The 21,392-nt window shown below is 41.5% G+C and overlaps 1 protein-coding gene across 1 annotated transcript in view; it reads right to left on the reverse strand.

Annotated features, from left to right (window-relative positions):
* CTNNAL1 (catenin alpha like 1) overlaps positions 1–20,762 on the reverse strand; it is a 75,974-nt gene extending 55,212 nt beyond the window's left edge. Inside the window, exons 1-2 of the mRNA XM_042464390.1 lie at positions 20,720–20,762; positions 17,393–17,726 (exon numbers count right to left, since the gene is read on the reverse strand). Of these exons, the coding sequence (XP_042320324.1) occupies positions 17,393–17,726; positions 20,720–20,762 (377 nt within the window). The remainder of the gene's footprint in view (positions 1–17,392; positions 17,727–20,719) is intronic.
* Between the last annotated feature and the right edge of the window lie 630 nt (positions 20,763–21,392).

Here is a 21,392-nt window from a genome sequence, read left to right on the forward strand (position 1 = left end):
CCCACAGGAAAACATTTTAAATGACAAGTGTGTTAAACAGTCTGTTGCTATCTACCAGCCTTAAGCTAAAAAGCTAATGGGGAAAGACAGCAAAAAATTAAACTCGGGGGAGAAGAGGATAATGAGGCACTTAAACTTTTCCCCAGCACAACATATATCCATCCAATGGAATAATGGAGACCTTCATTTTAAAAGAAACAAAAGAATATATGCAGGTCTGGTATGTGCTAAATATTATCACAACAGAACCATAGTGATTAACACAACAGATTAAATTAAACCCTGGAATTACTGCCCCAGGGATATCTTTTTACATCTAGATTATTATATCTCCTTTAACTCTAGATTCCCACATTACGTTTTAGCATATTCCAGTTTCTCCTCTACACGCAGCTTGACACCACTTTACTGCCATGGCTCTTTCTACAGAATCCTGGAATTTGTAGTTTGGTGAGGCACCAGCACTCTTTGGCAGAGAAGCCTAAATACCTTATAAAACTACAAATCCTAGGGTTCCATAGGATAGGGCTAAATTCATCCTCTCATGCCCAGGGCAGATACTAACTGAGGCTCTAAAAGGTAATTGGACGATAATCCTTCGAACATCAACGGGGGGGTCACATTGAACACAACTTAGGTAAACATGGCGATGAAATGGCTGTTGTTTAGACAACAACAGTTGCACCCAGACCACTCATCGCCCCATCTCCAACGCCAGGCACTCTGCCAATAACATGACACATAATGGAGCACTTCCTATTTCTGATATGGCAGCAAGGGCTTATCACAGTTGTCCAGGAGGAAATGGTACAAAACTAGAATGCCTGCTTTGAACTGACTGACAGAATATTTCACCTTTGCTGGGAACAAAGTTTTTCACAGGGAAAACAGATCAGCCAGTATCTCTAAAAACATGTAATGTTGTCAGAGAATCAGGGTCTCTTCAGAATAATCAGATGTATGATATACTCACCACAATGCTTTATTTATTGAAAATGTTTAAAACAAAGGATGGGAACTGTGCAGTCCACCAGTCTCTGGAGCAGACCCTGAGGCAAAAATCTGCCCCCAAATGCCCGCCAGAGGCTTCCAAGGGAATGGAGTTTTTATATAAAACAAGGCACACACACACTGCCACTATACATATATACCCTGTTTAGTCCCAAAATGATCATTTCAAAAAAGCTGAAGTGATCATCTGGACATTTTTGAAAGAGGGGCAGGTGCTTCCTGTGCTGGTGGCGGTGGGGTCTGAGTGGTGGGAAATGGGGTGGGTGCATCTCTCAGACCCTATGCAGTTGTCCACCAATGTATAGGCTACTTTCTTGGACAAAGTTTCTCAAAGATGCACAAAATTACTATGCTAAAAATGTGACATTGTCAAAATATAAAACAGTAAGGAGTAATATTTTATAAATAATCCGACAGTAGATACTATTCTTAGAGTGTATGTCCAGTACATACAGGTTAGTTAAAAGGCACTAGAAAATCTATCTTTTTTAAAAAGCTTTTTTGAATGCAAAGAATAAAAGTGCTAACTATTTATAAGTTAAGGAGAATATCCATAGGTTAATAGGTCATTACTGTAAAGATCCTATTCCTATAGTTCTAGATTAACCATTTACAATCAAGCCAACAAAAGGACTGTTTCATTCCTAAATCAGTCTGCTTCACTCCTAAATCATATACCGTGATCTCTCCGAATCACGGCGGGGGTCTGTTCCACCACCAACCTCGTGAATCCAGAAAAACACCAATATTCAAGTTGCCATTGATTTCGATGGCAGCATGCTCCTGTGGCGCCACTGCACGCGCGCCTCAGTTACATGCACCATTTGTCCCTCCCTGCTTGCCATCCATGAACGGGCGAGACTGCAGACTCCAAGTCTTTGAATGGGAGGGACAACTGTATTAGGATCAATCCAAATGATTAGTTTCTTCCAGGATGCTTGGTTTTGAGGAACTTCACTTCAACATCTTGCTCCATGATGAAAGTTTGACGACCATGGAACTGAGGTTCTCCCTGCCCCCTCCTTATTTTTATAATACATTTCACTGCTATCTCCTTAATGAGATCAGCAAATATCTCTTTCTCAGAGATACATTAATCACCTCTGAGGTTCATAACCTAGTTCTAGCAAATTGAGATCCAAGAAGGACCAAGGTTACCCACTCTAGTCTGGTGTTCCTTCTATTCAAAAGCCCCTGGGGTTAAAAGTCCCATGGAATGTAATCAGAAAACCCAGGGATTCTTTAGCTGGAGATCCTGCAGGACTTGATGCCCCATGGCGCCCTTCCAACTCCATGATTCTCCTCAAAATCCTGAAGAGCTGATTGGCAATTGAGAATTTTTCCACAAGTGCTCCCATTTTGCTGCCAAAGTTATAACCAAATATTCCAAAAAATCATAGTGACAGAAAGTTTAAAATATATGTCCTTTTATTCCAGTATTTCTCACAGTTACTGTCCTTGGTAGCCTTTACACACCATCTTGTCTCCTGCAGCGTCTCTGTACATCTGTCATCCTGAATACACCACGGGCAATTTCACTAGGTACCAAAGAATCTCTTGTACCTTGCCAAACCTAAGACATATCCGCACTATCCTGGGGCTGCACACTGGAAACAGTAAGATAGGAAAACTGTTATTCCGAAGGAGAGATGAATGGCAGTACTTCCTAGAACACAGTATGAAAACCTCAGCTCTTTTTAAACAAATAAGCAGCTGTAAACTTTCTGAATCCAGTCCATTTCAGGCACTCCCCACTAATACATCGGGTTATTTTTTCTGATAGTCTTTCAACTGGATGAGGTTTTTTTTAAATACGAGCATTTTGGAATACTGTTTGACGTGAAATCTCATTCTGAGAGACAGAAGAACACACACTAGCATCTAATCATTACAGCACTTGTGGAGGCTGATTTTAAATCTAGATTAAATAGTTACAATATATTTTACAAACAGTCACACCATACACTATAAACAGCCTTTAGTTGATGGGGAGAGGGAAAGTCTCCTATTAATCAAATTCACATCTTGTTTTAAACTATTTTTCCAGGTGGGGATGGGCCTTAATTTTGAGAGCACAGTGTTAGCAAATCTATACAACTGACTTAAAATAAAACTCTATACTACCTTGGAATACTGACTATTAGCATTCAAATACCAAGAGTCTCCTTCCCCACACAGCCTCAGTCTTCTAGATTTCTTCAAGAGGTATTAACATTACCAAGAGTTAAATCTGTCGCTTAGCTGCATACCTGATAGATTAAGTCTATATTAAAAATTGAGGAACTGCTTAGCTAATCCAAACACTGCTCACAATGAGGGAAACTATATAAACTGTTCAAGATACAGAGCAGTTTGCTGCTATCCATATTAATGTAACTGGAAGGATTCTGCACTAAAAGCCTCCATTTGAGCTAAAAATATTTATAGAGAAAGCATATATAGTATATATAGAAAAACTCCACTTCTGAAGATAAGCTGCTTAAATTGCATTGAAGTCAACTGGCCATAAGGTTGTAGCCCAATCCAAGCCTATTTTCAAAATTATGCATATCACTCACATCTACATGAATATGTTTTAATTTGCATAATCTAGCTGCACTGGTCAATTTGTGGATGAGTCTTTGCACCTTAAGACATGGTGGAGTTTCGAGGTTATTAATTTGTACTATTCATATGCCACTTTTCAATCAACTGATTCTCCATTTGGTTTACAGAACATTGCAATAACAAGTCACACACAGAGATTATAACCCAGCCTTTAGTCTAGAGTAGAAGGAGGTGGGACAAAGGGGGCAGGCATGTAAATATATGCAGGCAATGGGTGTGTGGAATTAGAGAACTTGCAGAATTCACATCCTGAATCAGCGATATGCAGCATCCTTTCAATGCCTGACCCTGAAACTATTTTTGTTCACACATGACTTCAGAGTAAGGAAAGAACCATGCTTAAGTAGCCTCCTGGCACACTTAGATGCCACAAACATTACAATCTATAAACACCCCACACCCATTTCCTCCCATTCTATGACAGCTTAAAAAAATAAATAATGGGTCACAAAGGAACAGTGACTAGGAACACCCAGAGTTCCTTCTTTCTCACTACAGCCCACCTCTTCCCTACCCCCATCCCACCCTCTCCATCCTGTGAGACACTTCAAGCCATGAAAGGGAAAACATTTGACCTTTTAGGGGCTTGATTGCAAGGAGGGCCCTTGTTTCCAACTCCTACAGAATGTTTAGCTGAAATGCTGATGTGGCTCCAGGGCTTTCTTTATAAAAAGCTCTCAATATTCTCTGAAGTCAGCAAGAGCTGCCAAATTCTGTGTTACAAATCATGCAAAACACATTGCAAATAATGCTCTTTCTCTCCTTCAAGATCAGTGTGATTCCATTTTCAGTATAGCAGGCAATACTAAATACTACCCAAACAATGTTTTTCTACATGAGATAATATACCTCTAGGGGAAATAAGAACCTAAGCACTGCTCTAGTTAACATATTAAATTTTGCAAACAAGTCGTCTTTTTTTCCATACCACATATGCATATCAGTTCTCTCTCCCATCCTGCATCCCCACCCGCATGTATGGCTTTAAGTCGCCTGTCAACTTACGGAGACGCCATGAATTTCCTAAAGTTTTCTTAGGCAAAGAATACGCAAAGGTGGTTTTGCCAGTTCCTTTCTCTGAATATAGCCCATACCACCTCATATTAGCTGGCACTCTCCCATCCAAGGCCAACCAGGGCTGACCCAGCTTAGTTTCCAAGATCAGTCAGGATCTGGCACCTTTCATGTATTTAGGCCCTTCAGTTCTTTGACTACTTACTTAATAACTCTGCTTGGTTAGCAGAACAGAGTGGCTGAGGAATTCAAGACTGACGGAACTGGCACCAGGTAATTGATAGGACAATTCTATTATACACATGCACTTTGACATAGGTCCCACTCAATTCAATGCAACTTGCTCCTAGTAAGTAGCAATAGCAAGTACATTTCTATACCACTTACTAATGTACTAAGCGGTTTACAAAGTGTAAACTAATTGCCTCCAACAAGCTGGGTATTCATTTTAGTGACCTACGGAAGGATGCCAGGCTGAGACGACCCAGAGTCCCCAACTGGTATTCAATCCACAACCTTGTGGTTTGTGAGTGAGTGGCTGCAGAACAGACATCTAAGTACTGTGCCACCAGGGCTCCATAAGTGTGCACAGAACCCCAACATGATTGTACACTTGTAGGGCAGGATTTCAAAAGCTGCTTCAGAGGTGTATCAAAGGGATTTGGTGTAGGACTTTTTTTAAAACTACATTGTGCCCTTGGTATCTGCTGGGGTTTGGTTCCAGGACCTCCCATGGATACTAAAATCCATGGACATGCAAGTCCAGTTATATACAACGGTGTAGTAAATTGGTGCCCCTTATATAAAATCCTAGAATAGAATCGTAAAATTGGAAGAGACCACAAGGGCCATCCAGTCCAACCCCCTGCCATGCAGGAACTCTCAATCAAAGCATCCCTGACAGATGTACTGTACTTTGATTAAAGACCTCCAGGGAAGGAGATTTTACTACACTCCAAGGGAGTATGTTCCACTGTCGAATGGCACAATCAAGTTTTCCATTTTGTAAAAAAAAAATGAGGGGGGATATTTTCAAGCTAAGTGTGGTTGAATCTGTGCATATGGAAGGCAAACCCACTCAACCAACCACTTCCCACCATTTTGGGGAGAAGGGCATTTGGAGCTCCCAACTCCAGTCTGAAAAGCTGGAGGGAGAAGATTGCTGTTTTGGAAATACAAACCAAAATCTCCACAGGAACATGAAAGATACTGGCATTTTTATCACAACTCTGATTTATATACCTGAACCTCAGCTGCTTTACTAATTCTGAACAGTTCTGGACACTCTTGCAATGGTCTTCAGCTTTGCTATCCACCTTCTAGTCATTTCTGACTCATAAACAACCCTAAGATGAGGTTTCTTGGCAAAATTTCTTCAAAGGGAGGTTTCCCCTTGCCTTTCTCTAAAGCCAAGAGAGTGACTTGCCCAAGGTTACCCAATGGGCTTCCAAGGCTGAGCAGGAATTCTCCCAGGCTGGCAAAACTACAATTCCCAGAATTCCATAGCATTCAGCCATGGCAGTTAAAGTGGTGTCAAACTGGATTGTTTCTACTATGCGGATACAGCCTCAGTATCCCAATCAAACACTCAAACCACTCCACCATGCTGGCTCTCTCCATATTACACACTTCAAACTGAATAATTATTGTTGTGTGTCTTCAAATAATTTTGGACTTATGGTGACCTGAAGGGGTTTCCGGGGCTGAGAGTCTGTGATTTGCCCAAGGTCACCCAGTGGATTTCCATGGCCGGGTGGGGAACTGAACCTTGATCTCCAGAGCCACAGTCCAGTGCTCAAACCACTATACCATGTTGGCTCTCAACCCATGGAATTACAGTAATTTAAAATTTACTCACCTCTATATTTAAATATCATCATCATCATCATTTATTTAATTTTTATTCTGCCTTTCTCCCAGAAGGGGACCCAAGGTGGCTCACAAGATAAAAACATTTTTAAACTTTACAATAAAAAATTTAAAACAATTAAAACCATCTAGTTAATTCAGTATAAAATTAACATAAAAACATACAAAAAGTTAAGTTAAAAATAGTTAAGACATTATCTGAACCCTTTTGCTCAGAAGTAAGTCCTACTATTTTCCTTGGTGCTTATTCTCAGGTAAATATAGATAGGATTGCAGTCAAAATATCCTATCACAATGTTTGAAATGGATGCAAGAACCTGTCCCTTGGAAGCTACTGTCTCTGATAGATTTCCCTGCGAGGTTTGCTATACAATGGCTGTTCTGTGCATGCATACAGATGTGATGGCCTGGTGAGAATCATGGAAAAACTCAGAAAGAACAGTGTGTTCCTTTCGTTGAAAATTGGGGGAAATTGATTAAGTAATGTTTTCTTTTAGACTGAACAAAATGTTTAAGATAAAGTTTTTAATTATTTAGATCCCCAAAATTATTTCTAAAAAATACGTAAGGGCAAGATTTGTATGCAAGACTATGTACTGTATCAGATTGTTGCAATCCCTGTTCTTGGTTTCTGTTTTCCAGTTCTTTTTATAGAAACGAGTGCTTTACATCTGCTTGACACTATGAAGAACTAGATACAACAAAATAATTTTCTTTTGTTTTACTAATGTTGATGGCTTCTTCTGTTTTTATTCAGAGTTTTTTCCCCCCTGCTCCTAATAAACTAACAAAACCAAATAGGTTCCTTACAGATTAGGACCTAGTAGCTCCATTTGTAACAGAAAATTTATTTAAAAGTAAATTAAAATCTACTTGTAATTATTGTCTAAACTAAATCTACTTTTAATGTAGCAAACATCATTTTGTGCCATTTTTTTTCAAAAAAGGGGGGAGGAAGGGGCAAAAAACCTACTTCCCAATGATTTCAAAATTTCTGAAATACTGTATTTCTGCGCGCACACATATACTGACAATACATTTATCAAAGGATATTCTTTGATAAAGGCAGGGTATAAATACCATAAATAAATAATAAATCCTGCAATGTGACTTTGTCACTGGACTCAAAATAATACTTTCTTACGCTTTAAAATATTTACAGTACTTGCAAAATGCTGATATAGCATTGAACTGTGAAGTGCAGGTATAGCTACCTGAAAATGAACCTGAAGACACTTCTTGCCTGTAAACTACTGAACACATGCATTCTGTATAAAGAACAGGTATAAAGAGTGCTTATATTGGTGGCACTAATAAAACTCAAGGTCTCGATGCAAGTTAACATTTCCCTGGTGACATAGAAACACTTTTTTTTCTTGCTGAAGAAGGAAGGGCATGTGCACACGCTCCCCATTCTGCCCAATATTATGTGGCCTAAAAATTCAGTTTGCATCATTAGCTCTATTAGCTAGGGAAGCAGCTTCCTCCTAAATACTCAGCATGCCTAAATTTAAGGGCATAAATACACTTAAGGCACCAGATCACATTTGATCTTAGAAGCTAAGCAGGGTCAGCCCTGGTTAATCCTTAGATGGAAGACTGCCAATGAATACCAGGTGCTCTGCAGGTTATATTTCAGGGGAAGAAACTGGCAAAGCCACCTCCTAGTATACCTTGCCTAAGAAAACCCTATGAAAAATTCATGGAGTTGGCACAAGTCAACAGGCAACTTGAAGTCACAGGCACACATGCATGCCTAAATTTCCAGGTGGGTTTGTTTTATAATGCTCCCTCCCACAAGTAGCAGGCTGCCAGCATTTAACCTCATGACCACTTAACATTTCTATAGTAGCTTTGTTCTACTGAACTCATGATTAATGCCTCTTATAGCTAATGATTCTTCTACCAACACTGTTCAAACTCAGAATAATATTCAAGTATGGCTCTCAAGCAGCAAAGCTTTGCTGTGGGTTCATTTGCCAAACTCATGCATGTCATACTTGAAAAATCTATCTATGTGAGATGGCAATAGGCTCCCCCACCCCGCCTGCCCACCACTTCAAACGTCTGTTTCCTCTACAGTCCTCTTGTCACTTTACAGATATAAACTGATGGACCAAGTATCCCCAGGGGAAGTAACTGATACTTTGGAATGCTTATTGCAAACCCACAGGGACTGAAATTGTATCTCTGTCAATACAGACTCAGTTTCCTATGATACAAAAGAGACAGGAACCTCAGTATAATTGCACCTTGGGAGGATGCTAAATATTCCTACTTCTACCCTAAGCAAACACAGCTTACCCTGGTGCAATACAATAATACAAACCTGCAGAGATGTCATGCCAAACATCAGACACAATGGTCCAAAACACACTGCAGAAATAATCCAGTTTGAGACCACTTTATCTGCCCTGGCTCAGTGGTAGGGAATCCTGGTAATTGTAGTTTATTGTTGCACTAGAGCTCTCTGATAGAGAAGTCTTACAAAATCACAGTTCCCAAAATTCCTTAGCATTGAGCCAGGGCAGTTGAAGCAGTCTCAAATTGGATTATTTCTGCAGTGTGTTTAGGACCGATAAAAGTACCAATATAATACCTGGCCTACATATTATTGTAGAAGCAGGATTCTTTTCTTTAAAAACAAGACTTGTTGTTAAGTTCAAGTATCAAAAATCCCTGAAACACAATGGATTACGTGGGCAGGCCTCAGCCACTGACGCACACACAGAAATTAAAATGAGATATTACAGTGTACACAGATGTGTGATTTGCCCACTCTCTCACAAATGTTATCTCCCTAGTGGAGAGGAACAAATGCAAAAATTGGGGAAATGACATATATATCCACATCACCATGGTCACATTTAATTCCTTACACATATACACCATATGTAACCCTACACAGGATGTCAATGTGTAATCCTGAGCACTACTCCACTGGTTTACAGCCTGAAAGAAGTAACTAAACTTTAGTTCTTACAGAAAGAAAGATGACGCAACTTGAAATCCATCCCTTGGAACTAATCCCCCCCCCCCCAAAAAAAGGTCTTATCCTTGATGTGAGCAGCCCTCCACAGTGACCAAGGTTCACAGTGACATCTGTGATATCAGTGACTTTTGTAAAAAGATAATTTTTGTTTGTCCCCTCCCCCAATTTTTTTTAATTACCTGGAGAAATAAATAATGAAGGCCCTCTCCAGATGGGCCTTTGCAGCACCCCCATCACGTGCTAGGGGTTGGCCAAGGGTGCACCGCTCATACTGACTTCACCTCTAGCAGGTGATGAGGGCGTCAAAATGGCGGCGCCCTATACATACGGGCGCTGCCATTTTGACACAACAGACGCTTAGCGTCCCGCAAATCATGCCCCCATAAGGACATCACAAGTGTGCCATTGGCGCACTGCGATGTCCTTATGGCACCGCAAGAAGAACCCACTTTTTAAGGGTTCTTTTTGCTGCGCGAGAGAGCCGTGCAGTTTGTCTGCTGCGGCTCCTTTGCACAAGAAAACAAGGCGTGGGCAGACCGCCCTTTTTGGGTGGTCTATATCCCACCTAAATAGGGAAGAACAATATATCTAACAGAAATTAACAATATAAAACCCAGCCCAATCACAAGACTTAAATATCAATTCACTATCTGCAAGGGCTGAATACACTGTTTGTATGTCCATTCTTCAGTTGTAAATAATAACCCAAAATAGGCCAAAAGCACAAATGCTTATCGGGATGTTCATAGTTTCAAATTGTGTATATCCAATATATGGGTACAAAAATCAAAGCAAATTTCTCTCGCTCTCTCTTTGTCCATCTGATACTCTTATAGGTTTACTGCTCTTCCAGGAAAACTAACCTAACTTTTTTTCACCTAGAAGAAAAAGAGACCTCCATTGTGAGTTTTCAATGTTTAGCTGCTGTCAAGAGAACTGAAATCAAGTCCTTATATTTAATTAACGATCAACTGGTCTTTATCATAAGCATTTTAAATGCACTAGATCAAGGATGCAGAATCTGTGGTACAAGGAGCCTTTGAGCTGTCGTACTGGGAAGTGTGTTTTGTGTGTGTGTGTGTGTGAGACCCTTCTTACAAGAATTTAAAAATTTTAAAATGTAAACAATACACCATGCTAATATTACATGCTGCAAAACTATCTCAGATGCTTTTCTAACAACTAAAAGTAGCTGAACTGAAATATTGGATTGGGAGGAAATATTCAATAAAGTGTAGTGTGCTTTGATTTTTATATTGAAACAAACTGGAAGCCTCAGTTAGAAATAATTTTTATTGCAATACTTATGAATATTTTATGTCATGACAACTCAGTAGCATTTACTCTCCCTGCATTGTTTGGATTAAAAACATTAATGCAGTGATGGCTATTAACATACTAATTTTAATACACCCAATGAGCTGTGCATGGGCTATGCAGACAGGCTTCTTTTTAAAAAGAAATTAAATCACAACTTTGAGACTAGCTAGTAAAATGGGTATTGTATCTACAGATTATGTAACTAATGTTGTGACTCTAAAGGGGTCTCTTTTTTACAACAAAAAACACTATGGTGGGGAAAAACTCTGTCCCATGTCACTGAATTTCCAATCTCTCATGCACAAACTCACAGATGGCTTGAAAAATGAGGGGTACAACCCAGAGTTGGACTATAGATCATATAAGTACTCTCCAAAACACAGGAGACAAGTGTTAATGCGTCCATTATAGCTAGTGTTGCCAAGACAACATTTTGCCATCTTCTGAACTAAATGGAGATGGCTTGATAGCTGTTCATGCTGTTATTGCCAGAGGGAGTCTCTGGAAATGAGAGGATGAAGGAAGACATTTATTAAGGGAAAGACTTCAAGATAAGGACTAGAAGCTTGAAGCTGATATGTTCAGTGATGGATAGCCAGGAAAGAGAGTCAAAGTGTGAGATATGATCACAGCAACACATGGAGAGGAAGTTATTCGACAACAGTGATATTCTGAAGAGATCAAAAACATACACAACAGGCAGCAAGACTGCAGAAGTAATTTATTCAAGAGAGGACCAAGGTATGCCTAAAGATTTTTAACAGTAGGTACAGAAGGTTTTAAATTCGATGAAGAACAGCTGGATATGGATGGAGAAGGTATGGTATCAAATATTATTGCAAGGGTCTATGCATGAGAGAGAATAGTATATATCTAACAGTGGGGAGGAGACTGGAGCAGAAACAAGAGTCAGTCTTTGACACTGCAATCAAACACAGCAAGAGATCAAGAAGACACTGAACATGGCTAAGTGAAAGAGCACATGCTTTGCATGAAGAGGTCCCCAGATTTAGTTTTTGGCATCTCTGCTCAAAACCCTTAGAGAGTCACCACAAGTCAGAAAAATATCACACTGGGTTAATGGGGCAAATAGCTGACCTAATGTAAGTAAACTTCATGCGTTCCAGGAAGCATGCAGGTAATCTCATTGTATCTGATGCTATTGCGAAAGCCAAAATACTACCATTAGAAAGCTGTGATAATTTACATCTGTGGCTTACATAATTTAGTAAGTACACAGCCAAAAATTTATATATCACTTACTTAATTGGCCAGTTCTCGACATAGCATACTTACAGATCAATAAGGTTTAACATAACAACCACAGAAAGCTGTTTTTAGATTGCTGTAAAAATAATCTCTTGAGTCTGTCATTATACTTCTATAACAAATGTCAATAGGACTCTGCTAGCAGTTTAGGGATACCACAACCACACTACTGTATAACCAAGATACCTTACCTGCATTTATACAGGTTATCTCCATACATATAAATACAAGCAAGAAAATTTAAGCTGAAGGACACTGATCTGAGAAATAGCAACCTGCACTGTGTTGTTACACAGGAAAATAACACATTTTTATTACTCATCATAATTCAAAGATCTGCTAGAAAAGGTAGCCATCCAAACCTACTCCTTTTCCCCTCAAAATTAACCCCATTGCACCTAATGGAATTTACTTCTAAAATATACATAAGCACCCAGTGGTCCTAGACTACTCTAGGAACAGCCAAAAGTTGTAGACTACATATCCCACCAATCTTCCATCCCTCATGGCCAATGGTCAGTCATGATAGGAGTTATAGTGCAAAACACTATAGGATCCCAGGTTTGGAAAGCTGTCCTAGACTGCTTTGCCATTATTTCTCTAATTTTAGAGGGGATAAAACAGACACATTCACTACTGAGCTGTCACTAACTGTAACTTCCAGTATGCTAATCACACAGATTTTCAACCTGCCCCACAAGGATTTCAGGCCACCACTAGAGTCTCTAAAGTTTCCACTACTGCACTATGGCTCTTCTAGCTAGGGCTGAACCAAACACTTTCAGGTTAACTTTTTCAGTTTGAAAGGCATGCATTTGAAAATAATGAATGCCTTTGTGAAAGTCCAAAACATCTCCTCCATACACATCTTTTTTGTTATTGCTACTGCCTTATGTTCATAGACCAGGCAATCGTGCTCTTCATTGCCACTGGGCACCGTTTCCTTATCGCCACACATTTTTCAACCCCCATATTTTTCAATCTACAAGACAAGTACAGATTATGGACAGGAAGCATTGCCCTTACTCATTTGTCTTCAAATGCCATCATCCAGCCAAATTTCACTGGTGATATGGTATAAACATGAAGCTCATTCAGAGCAATGTGAGGAAGCACAGCTCTGGCTCCGAGTTGGGTTCTTGATGACAATAGTGTGACAATGATGGCAAAGGAAGCATTTGCTCAGTCCAAATTTAAAATGCCAACAAACACAGGATGTATTAGCTATTCACATAAAGTTTTGATCAAGTACTGTATTCTAAAATTGACAAAACAGAGGATTTGAAACAGTAAGCTTGTTTGGTTTGGTCCAAGGCACAATGTATTAGCCCGCAACCATGTCTGTCTGCACTTGTATGACTTTCAGTGTATCCACATATTTTATTTCTAACTAGATTATTTGTTTTTAAGGTTATTCACCTTTATTGGACAGACAAGATGATATTCACTAATACATGTGTTTACTCTGAAATGCAAAAAATAGCTTATGAATTGCAACCAAAAGTTACAATCCTTATACCTAAGTACAATGACATCAAAAAACCAGTGATACTTTTATTTGATCAACCAAAATGCACAAAATATTTGTTGGCTAAATAAAAGTATCATCATTTTGTGGTTTTTGGATGTTATTGTACTTTGCTATATAGCAACCACAGCTACCCTTGAGTATGAATCCATTTACCTGATATTTAAAAGTAGTCAAACCAGAATAACTCAACTCAGTCCTGCATTTCGCTTTTGTCTCTACTATTCACTGGTTTCCTATTTTTCTATGGGACAAAATCATGAAAAGTTTAAAGTTTTAATGCTAAACTATTTTAATGTTTTGCCTCCACTATCACTAAAAAAAAATTAAAAATTGGTAAGTCATACTCTCTCAGCTTTGGAGGAAAGCAATGACAAATCTCCTCTGAAGAAACTTCCCAAGAAAACCCTATGACAGGTTTGCCTTAGGTCAACATAAGTCAGAAATGACTTGAAGGCACACAACAACAATAACAACAAACATGTCATTCTTGTTGCATTGAAGCCTGTCGAATATATGTCCGAGTAAATCATGATTTGGATTGAATTGTGCAAGATACTTTTTCAATATGTTTGTCATTTTTGATACAGCTGGAGAAGTAAATAGCTATTTGCCTGTAGCACGTGAGACTTGCCGCTGACTGGTCACACAAGCCTTTGAAAACCTGTTGGTTGTTCTTTAAATCTAGTCTTTCCTTACCTGGTAACTCCCATGGCACTCTTCTTTGTGCACAATGGGAGCTGTAGTCCAACACCTCTGAAAGGAACCAGGTTGGGGAAGACTGTTTTAAGCTTTAGGTGGGCCACAAATTACTACTGTGTGTTTATATGGGGGCGGGGGGGTGTTGATATACAAATGTGAGCTTTTTGGACTTTAAGTGTCTGTTTCAAATGCTATTCAAAGTTTCTGAAGCAGGAGAGCAAGCTTAGGTACCTTTGTTCACAAGATGCAATGTACAATAAAAGGCATAAAAATGTAAGCAGCTTGGATAGCCTTTAGGGCTGAAGAGCGGGGTATAAATACCGTAATAATGAATTAAAAAAATCACTTAGTCACAAAATGAATCACATAAGCAAGCCCCCCAAATATCTGAATAAACAAATGTTCAAAACAAGATAGAAGGACCACAGTTGTTTATTAGTTGCTGCATTGCCAGCAGGCTTCATTGGCCCCTCTTGTTCTGGGCAGCTTTTCCAAAACAACACGCTCACCAGGCGCGTCAAGCCTCATGTTTTCCAGCTGCTGTGATGTCAAACTCAAAAATGTTTTAGTTTCTTTATTATTTTTTGGTTCCTATTTGCCACTCTTTTCTGGCTGCTGACTGAGATATTTGAAATGCACTGTACACTCACAGGCTTAGCATAGCATTCAAGGACATTGATGCTGTGATTTTAAAAAGCCTTTGGGCTCCTGAAGTGCTCTGGCTGAATAGGGACCAAAAGCAGGGAGGATGGATAGTACAAAGGGCAGCCTCCCTTCTCCCACGCAATCCACCCGGATCCGTCGAGGTGAGGATGGGGGACGCTTTTGACCATCTCCCATGTGCAGCTTCCTAACAATAAATAAATAACACTTTTATTTATACCCCGCTTCTCTGCTACAAGGGCAATCCAAGCGGCTTACATATTTAATACCAAACCCGTATGCAGTGTATACATATATACAAACTATATATTACCCCTATTCATTTTCACAGTGGCAAGGATGATGTGCTCAGAGTCCATATTGAACCCACATCTTGCCAAGAAAACCCCATGATAAGGTCACCTTAGGATCGTCATAAGTCAGAAATGACGCAAAGGCGCACAACAACAACACTGAGAATAAGTTTGACTGTTTTGGAAGATATTATCATTTTTTTAGGGATGAAGGGGTAATCAACTGAGTTTACTAATACACGTAATCTAATGCCAGATGTAGTGGTTTGAGCATTGGACTTGGGGACCAGGATCCAAAACACACTGCAGAAATAATCCAGTTTGAGGCCCACTTTAACTGCCCTGGCTCAATGTTTGGGAATTCTGGGAACTGTAGTTTTGTGAGACATTTAGCCTCCTCTGTCAGAGAGAGCTCTGAGGCCACAATGAACTACAATTCCCAGGATTCCCTAGCACTGAGCCAAGGCAGTTAAAGTGGTGTCAAACTGGATTGTTTCTGCAGTGTGTTTTGGATCTTGGTCCTCAAGTGTCTTGCCCAGTGCTCCCAGCTCCATCATGGAAACCCACTGGGTTTACTGGGTGGCCACTGGGTGACCTTGAGCAAGTCACACTCTCTCAGCCTCAGAGGAAAGCATTGGGAAAAACTTCCTCTGGAGTAAGTTGCCAAGAAAGCCCCATGATAGGTTTGCTTTAGGGTCTCCATAAGATGGAAACGGCTTGAAGGCACACAACAACAACAACAACAACAACAACAACAACAACAGCAAAGTTGAGAGTAACTTTTACTATTTTGGAAGACATAAACTTTTTAAGGTGGTGGCTGATCAGTTGTATTTACTATTCCTCCAAATGCAAGCAACCAGTGCAAGGCTTTCTTGCTCTGAACTAAACTCCCTTTCAGGCTCCAGGGAGGTTTCAGGAGTAACGACGTTGGAAACGAATTCCTCCTAACGTTCCTTCCCGGACTGTTCCTAGCGTTACATTCTACGTGCCGCACATTGTCCTCTGAGGAGGTAACGTCCCTGCCCTGTTCACACAAGAACACACAAAAAGACACACACACACACACACACACCCCAGCCACGCCATAAGAGAAAACTGTAGCCCCAGGCACAAGATCTTCTCCTTCTCTCTCTCTCTCTATCTCTCCGCAAATCCTCTGGAAGTTGAGGCAAAACTCTTGAAAGGATTATTATTACACAGCCAGGCTCTCCTGATGGAAGGAAAGAAAGAAAGAAAGAAATAAAGAGAGAAAAAAGAAGAGATGGGGAGGGAAGAAGGATGTAAAGAACCTACATAAAGAAAGACATAAAAGTAATGAATGTAAGTAATGAAAAGGAAGGGATGAAATGAAATGATGAAAGGAAGGACGGAAATAAGGAAGCGAAGGAAGGAAAGAAGGACAAGAGAGAGAGAGAGAAGAGAGAAGAGAGAGATGGAAGGAAAGAGGAATAAGATATAGCTATCTACAGTACCCTTCCTCCTCACTCACACGCATGCATTATGGCCCTCCGGCACAGAGAGAGAGCGATCAGTGGACGAAATGAATTAACGATCTAGATGATGCGCACGGACGGAGACGCAAGAAATACGTACGTCCGTACGGCTAGCATGCCAGCGTCTACGCTCTACTGTCGTTCCCTGCAGCACTAAGGCGAACATCCCTTCCGAGCGCTGTTCCGTCCCGCCTTCCTTAAGTCTCTCGTCTCTCTCCGTCCCACTTTCTTTCCTTCCTTCCGCGCTCTCTCTCGACTGTACCTGTCCCGTGCCTGTACACCCTCCCTCAGTCCGCACTCCTCCTTGCGCTCCTCCCTGCCCGCTTCCGTCCGCCCAGATCGTCCTTCCCTCCATGCTCTTTGCGTCCTGTCCCTCCCCTGCGCTCCGCCCAGTCCCCTCGCCCGCCCGGCCCTCCGCCCGTTTCCTGTGGGCCACCCCGCCCGCACCGCCCCTCTTCTTCCCTCCGGATGGGCGGCATGTAACCTCCGTCTAACCTTTCCAGCTCCCCTTTCGGAGGGAGGCCTTGGGATGGATGGATGCCCGCTAGTCCCCCGTCCCCTCGGGGCCTTCTCCCTCCCTCCCTCTCCCCGAGCGCAGCCCCGGTCCCTGATGTCGAGGGAGCCCTACCTGGGCCCCAGCGGCCCCAGGGTCTGCTCCACCGACCGAGAGCGGATCTGCAGCCCCGGCAGCGCTCCCAGCCCAAGGCGGCCCAGGCAGGGGCCCCGGGGCCTCGAGCGGGAGCGGGGCCAAGGACCGCCGGCGGAGAAGCCCCTGACGACGCCTCCGCCTCCGCCTCCTCCTCCTCCAGCAGCAGCAGCAGCAGCAGAGCCCAGAACGGGCCATTGCTCCCGAGCCCCAGCACTCGCCTTCTTCTCCTCTTTCCTTCCCCCCTCTGTCTCCTCACGCGCCAGGAGGAGGAGGAGGCCAGGGCCGGAGCTCCGCCTCCGCCGCTTCCCGCCTTCTGCCGGCGCCCCCCAGAAAAATGGAAGAGAAGGAGAAGAGAAGAGGCAGCCCTCGCTCTTTGTTTGTTAAACAACACACACTCAGCACCCCCTCCTTCACGCCTCAGATGGGGAATGTAAAGGCACACACACACACAACACCCAGGTCTATATGTGTGTGTGTCTATAGGTCATACACATATGTAAATATATATATAATGTGTATGTGTGTGTGTATATATATAATTATGTCTTACACATATGTAATATGGTGTATAGCCATACACACTGTAATATATTATAATGTGTGTGTGTATTTATTATAAGCCATACTCATATGTAACATATAATGTGCATCTCTCTCTCTCTGTCTCTCTCCCTCTCTATATATATATAGTCATTACACATATGTAATATAAAGATATAATGTCCGTGTCATAGCCATAACAGATATAATGTACGTATTAAGTGGGTATATAGTCACACACCAAATAAAATATATAATACCTGCATATGTATACCTACAGATGTATAAAATATATGTATCACATGTGTGCAGATACAGGCACATATTACACTAATGAAATATATAATACATGTGTGTTGTATATATATATATATATATAGTGTATAATGTGTGCGTGTATATATCTATATGTAATACATCTATAAAATAATACGTACTTGTGTCTGTATACATCCACATATATATATATATAAATACACGTGTGTGTATATGCATGCATATATATATATATATATATATAACACACACCATACATATATATCACAAAATGTGTGTGTGTGTGTGTGTGTGTGTGTGGTTATTAGGGCACCTCGAGAGGTTACTCTCATTTTGTCCCCCCCACAGGCATGAAGGGGGAGGAATGCACTATATGGACTAACAAGTTTCAACCTAGACAATGAAGAAGTAGAAATAGTACCAGAATTCCCATATCTGGGATCAAACATTGATCGAAATGGGATGCAGCCAGGAAATCAGAAGAAGGTAGAATGGGAAGGCGGCTGTGAAAGAACGGGAAAAGATTTTAAAATGTAAATATAACAACTGAACACATATACAAAAACATCCCCTAACCCGGTATGAATGTGAGAACTGGGAAGGAAATCCACTCTTGAGCTGTGGTGCTGGAGAAGAGTGCTGAGGATCCATGGACAAACAAATGGGTTCCTTGACAGATCGAGCCAGAAAACCTCCCTGGAAGCCAAGATGACCAAACTGAGGCTGTTGAGTACTTCAGAGTACTTCAGACGCACAGAGAAGGAGACTCACTGGGAAGACAATAATCCTAGGAAAGGTAAGTTAGGAAGAGAGGAAGGCCACACGCCAGATGGATGGACTCTGTTAAGGAAGCCATGGTATGGATTTTGAAGGAATAAGCAGAGAAGTGGAGACAGAGGGTCTTGAGATGTCTCATCCATAGCCAGAGTCAAGATCGACGTGAGGGCAGTTAACAACAGTACACATACACATAAAACACATATGCAGTTGGGCTCCAATCCACAATCCAAGCATCCACACTTGAAAATATCTTTACTAATAAAATCCAAAAAAGCAAACCTTGATTGTCCACTCATATAAGGGACACCGTTTCACTAGGTCATTGTTTTAATGGGATTGGAGCATCCATTGATTTGGGTCTCACTGGGAGTAATCCTGGAACCAAACACCAGCGATCGAGGCCACATTCTATGTGTGTGGGGTGTGTGTGTGTGTGTGTGTGTACAAAATCCACATGGTGTGTCATTCCTCCCTTCACGCCTGAGAGAGGAACAAAACGCGGGCAAGCCTGGAAGTAGTTCATATACGTAGGTATGTATCTTTTCCCAGGACACAAGTCCTGTATTTCAACCTAATGTCCACTAGAGAGGTTTGTAAGTCGCTTTGAGTCCAACGTGGGGGGGGGGGAGGTGGAAAGCAGGATATAAATAAACTATAATAATACATGACACTAGCTCACACATTTGCGAGTTATTAAATTAGGTGTCACCAGGTCAGATTGCCATGTGAATATTCAGCTTTGGCTTGGGTGAGATTGAGGGGTGATTGAAAATAGACACAGAATGGATTGCATGCATTCTATTTCCATCCCACCCTTCTTCCATTTAATTCTGTCTGGCAGTGTGACTCCTCCTTCGTCCATCCACACAGTGACCTTGTGAGAGGCTCATCTAAGAGTAATGTGTGGCTTGTCCAAGGTCGCTTAGTGTATATAATGAATGAACGCACATTTCATGGTGAAACTGGGTCTTGCAGGGCATATTCCGAGTTTTAGCCACTATGCCACACATATGTGTAATGTAAACAAAGCAATTCGCAGCCCCTTCATGTATACAGGGAATGTTTGTTATTGACCTTGACTCTGGCAACCTGTGGATGAAACATCTGCAAGCTGCCTGTCCTCACTCTCTGCTCAGGTCTTCCAGGCTCAGGGCTTTGTCTTCCTTGATTGAGTCTACCATCTGGCAGGAATCTTCCTCTTTCTATTGCCCTCTTCCTTCCCCAGCCCCATTCTCTTTTCTAATTAGTTGGGCATTCTCCTTATGTAGCTGAAATACAACAGCCTCAATTTAGTTATCTTGGGCGGGTTACAAAACCGCGCTTTGCGGCGGTCTGCCGCCTCGCCGCTTGCTCCGTGAGGGAGCCGCTGCAGCCAAACCGCCGGCTCCCTTATGGAGCAAAAAAGAGCTCCAAAATGGAGCTTCTTTCCGCGGCGCAGCTATGACGCCGCAAGACGCTGCGGCACTCGCAACATCATAGGGGCTGCGACATGTCTGGACGCTATGCGCCAAGACGTCAACAAGGCGGCGGCCGTTTGGAACGGCCGCCGCCAAAAAAATACATAGTGACTATGTATTAGGGTTGGGGGTGCGGAAGCACCCGCACCTTCCTAACCCTAATACGTGTGTCACACGTATTTTTTGACGGTCTGTACCCACTTGTCTTCCAGGATTGTTTAAGCTTGATCTGTTCTAGAACCCATTTGTTTACTTTTGTCTGTCCGTGGTACTCGGTACTCTTCTTCAGAACCCATATTTCAAGGAGTTGATTTCTTCCTATAGGCTTCCTTTAACTGTCCAGTTCTCACATCTGTACATGGTGATGTGAAATGTGATGGATTGAATGATCCTTACTTTAGTGTTGCAGAGTATGTCTTACATGTTATGATGTTGTCCAGTTTTTCATAGCAGCCTTCTCAATGCTAGGCTCTTTTCTTGACTGCAGTCTTTGTTCCACCTTATTATTTCAATTTTCTTGCTGACTAAGGGTGAATTCTTGTAGATCTTCATGGTCATTAGTTTTGTAATGCTCAGCATTAATCCAACCTGGCACTCCTTAGCTTCTTCAGCAATTGCCAGATCTTTGTTGGTGTCATCTGCATACTAGGCTGTTAATGTTCCTTCCACCTATCTTCACTCTTCGCTTCAGAGCCCAAGCCCCACTCTGTGTACAATATTTTCTGCATATACAGTGGGCCTCGGATACGAAATGATCGGGTACGAAATTTCGGGATACGAAAAAGTTGGATTGGCAAAAATGTTTCGGGTTACGAAATATTTTTTCGGGTTACGAAATTCATTTCGGCGCGAAATTCAAATGCTGCAAAGTGCAGCTATAGGCTTTCCAGTGCTAACGGAAAAGTGTTTCGGGTTACGAAATTTCG

This window comes from Sceloporus undulatus, chromosome 4 (genome assembly GCF_019175285.1).
Source record: "Sceloporus undulatus isolate JIND9_A2432 ecotype Alabama chromosome 4, SceUnd_v1.1, whole genome shotgun sequence".
In the NCBI taxonomy this organism is placed as follows: Eukaryota; Metazoa; Chordata; class Lepidosauria; order Squamata; family Phrynosomatidae; genus Sceloporus; species Sceloporus undulatus.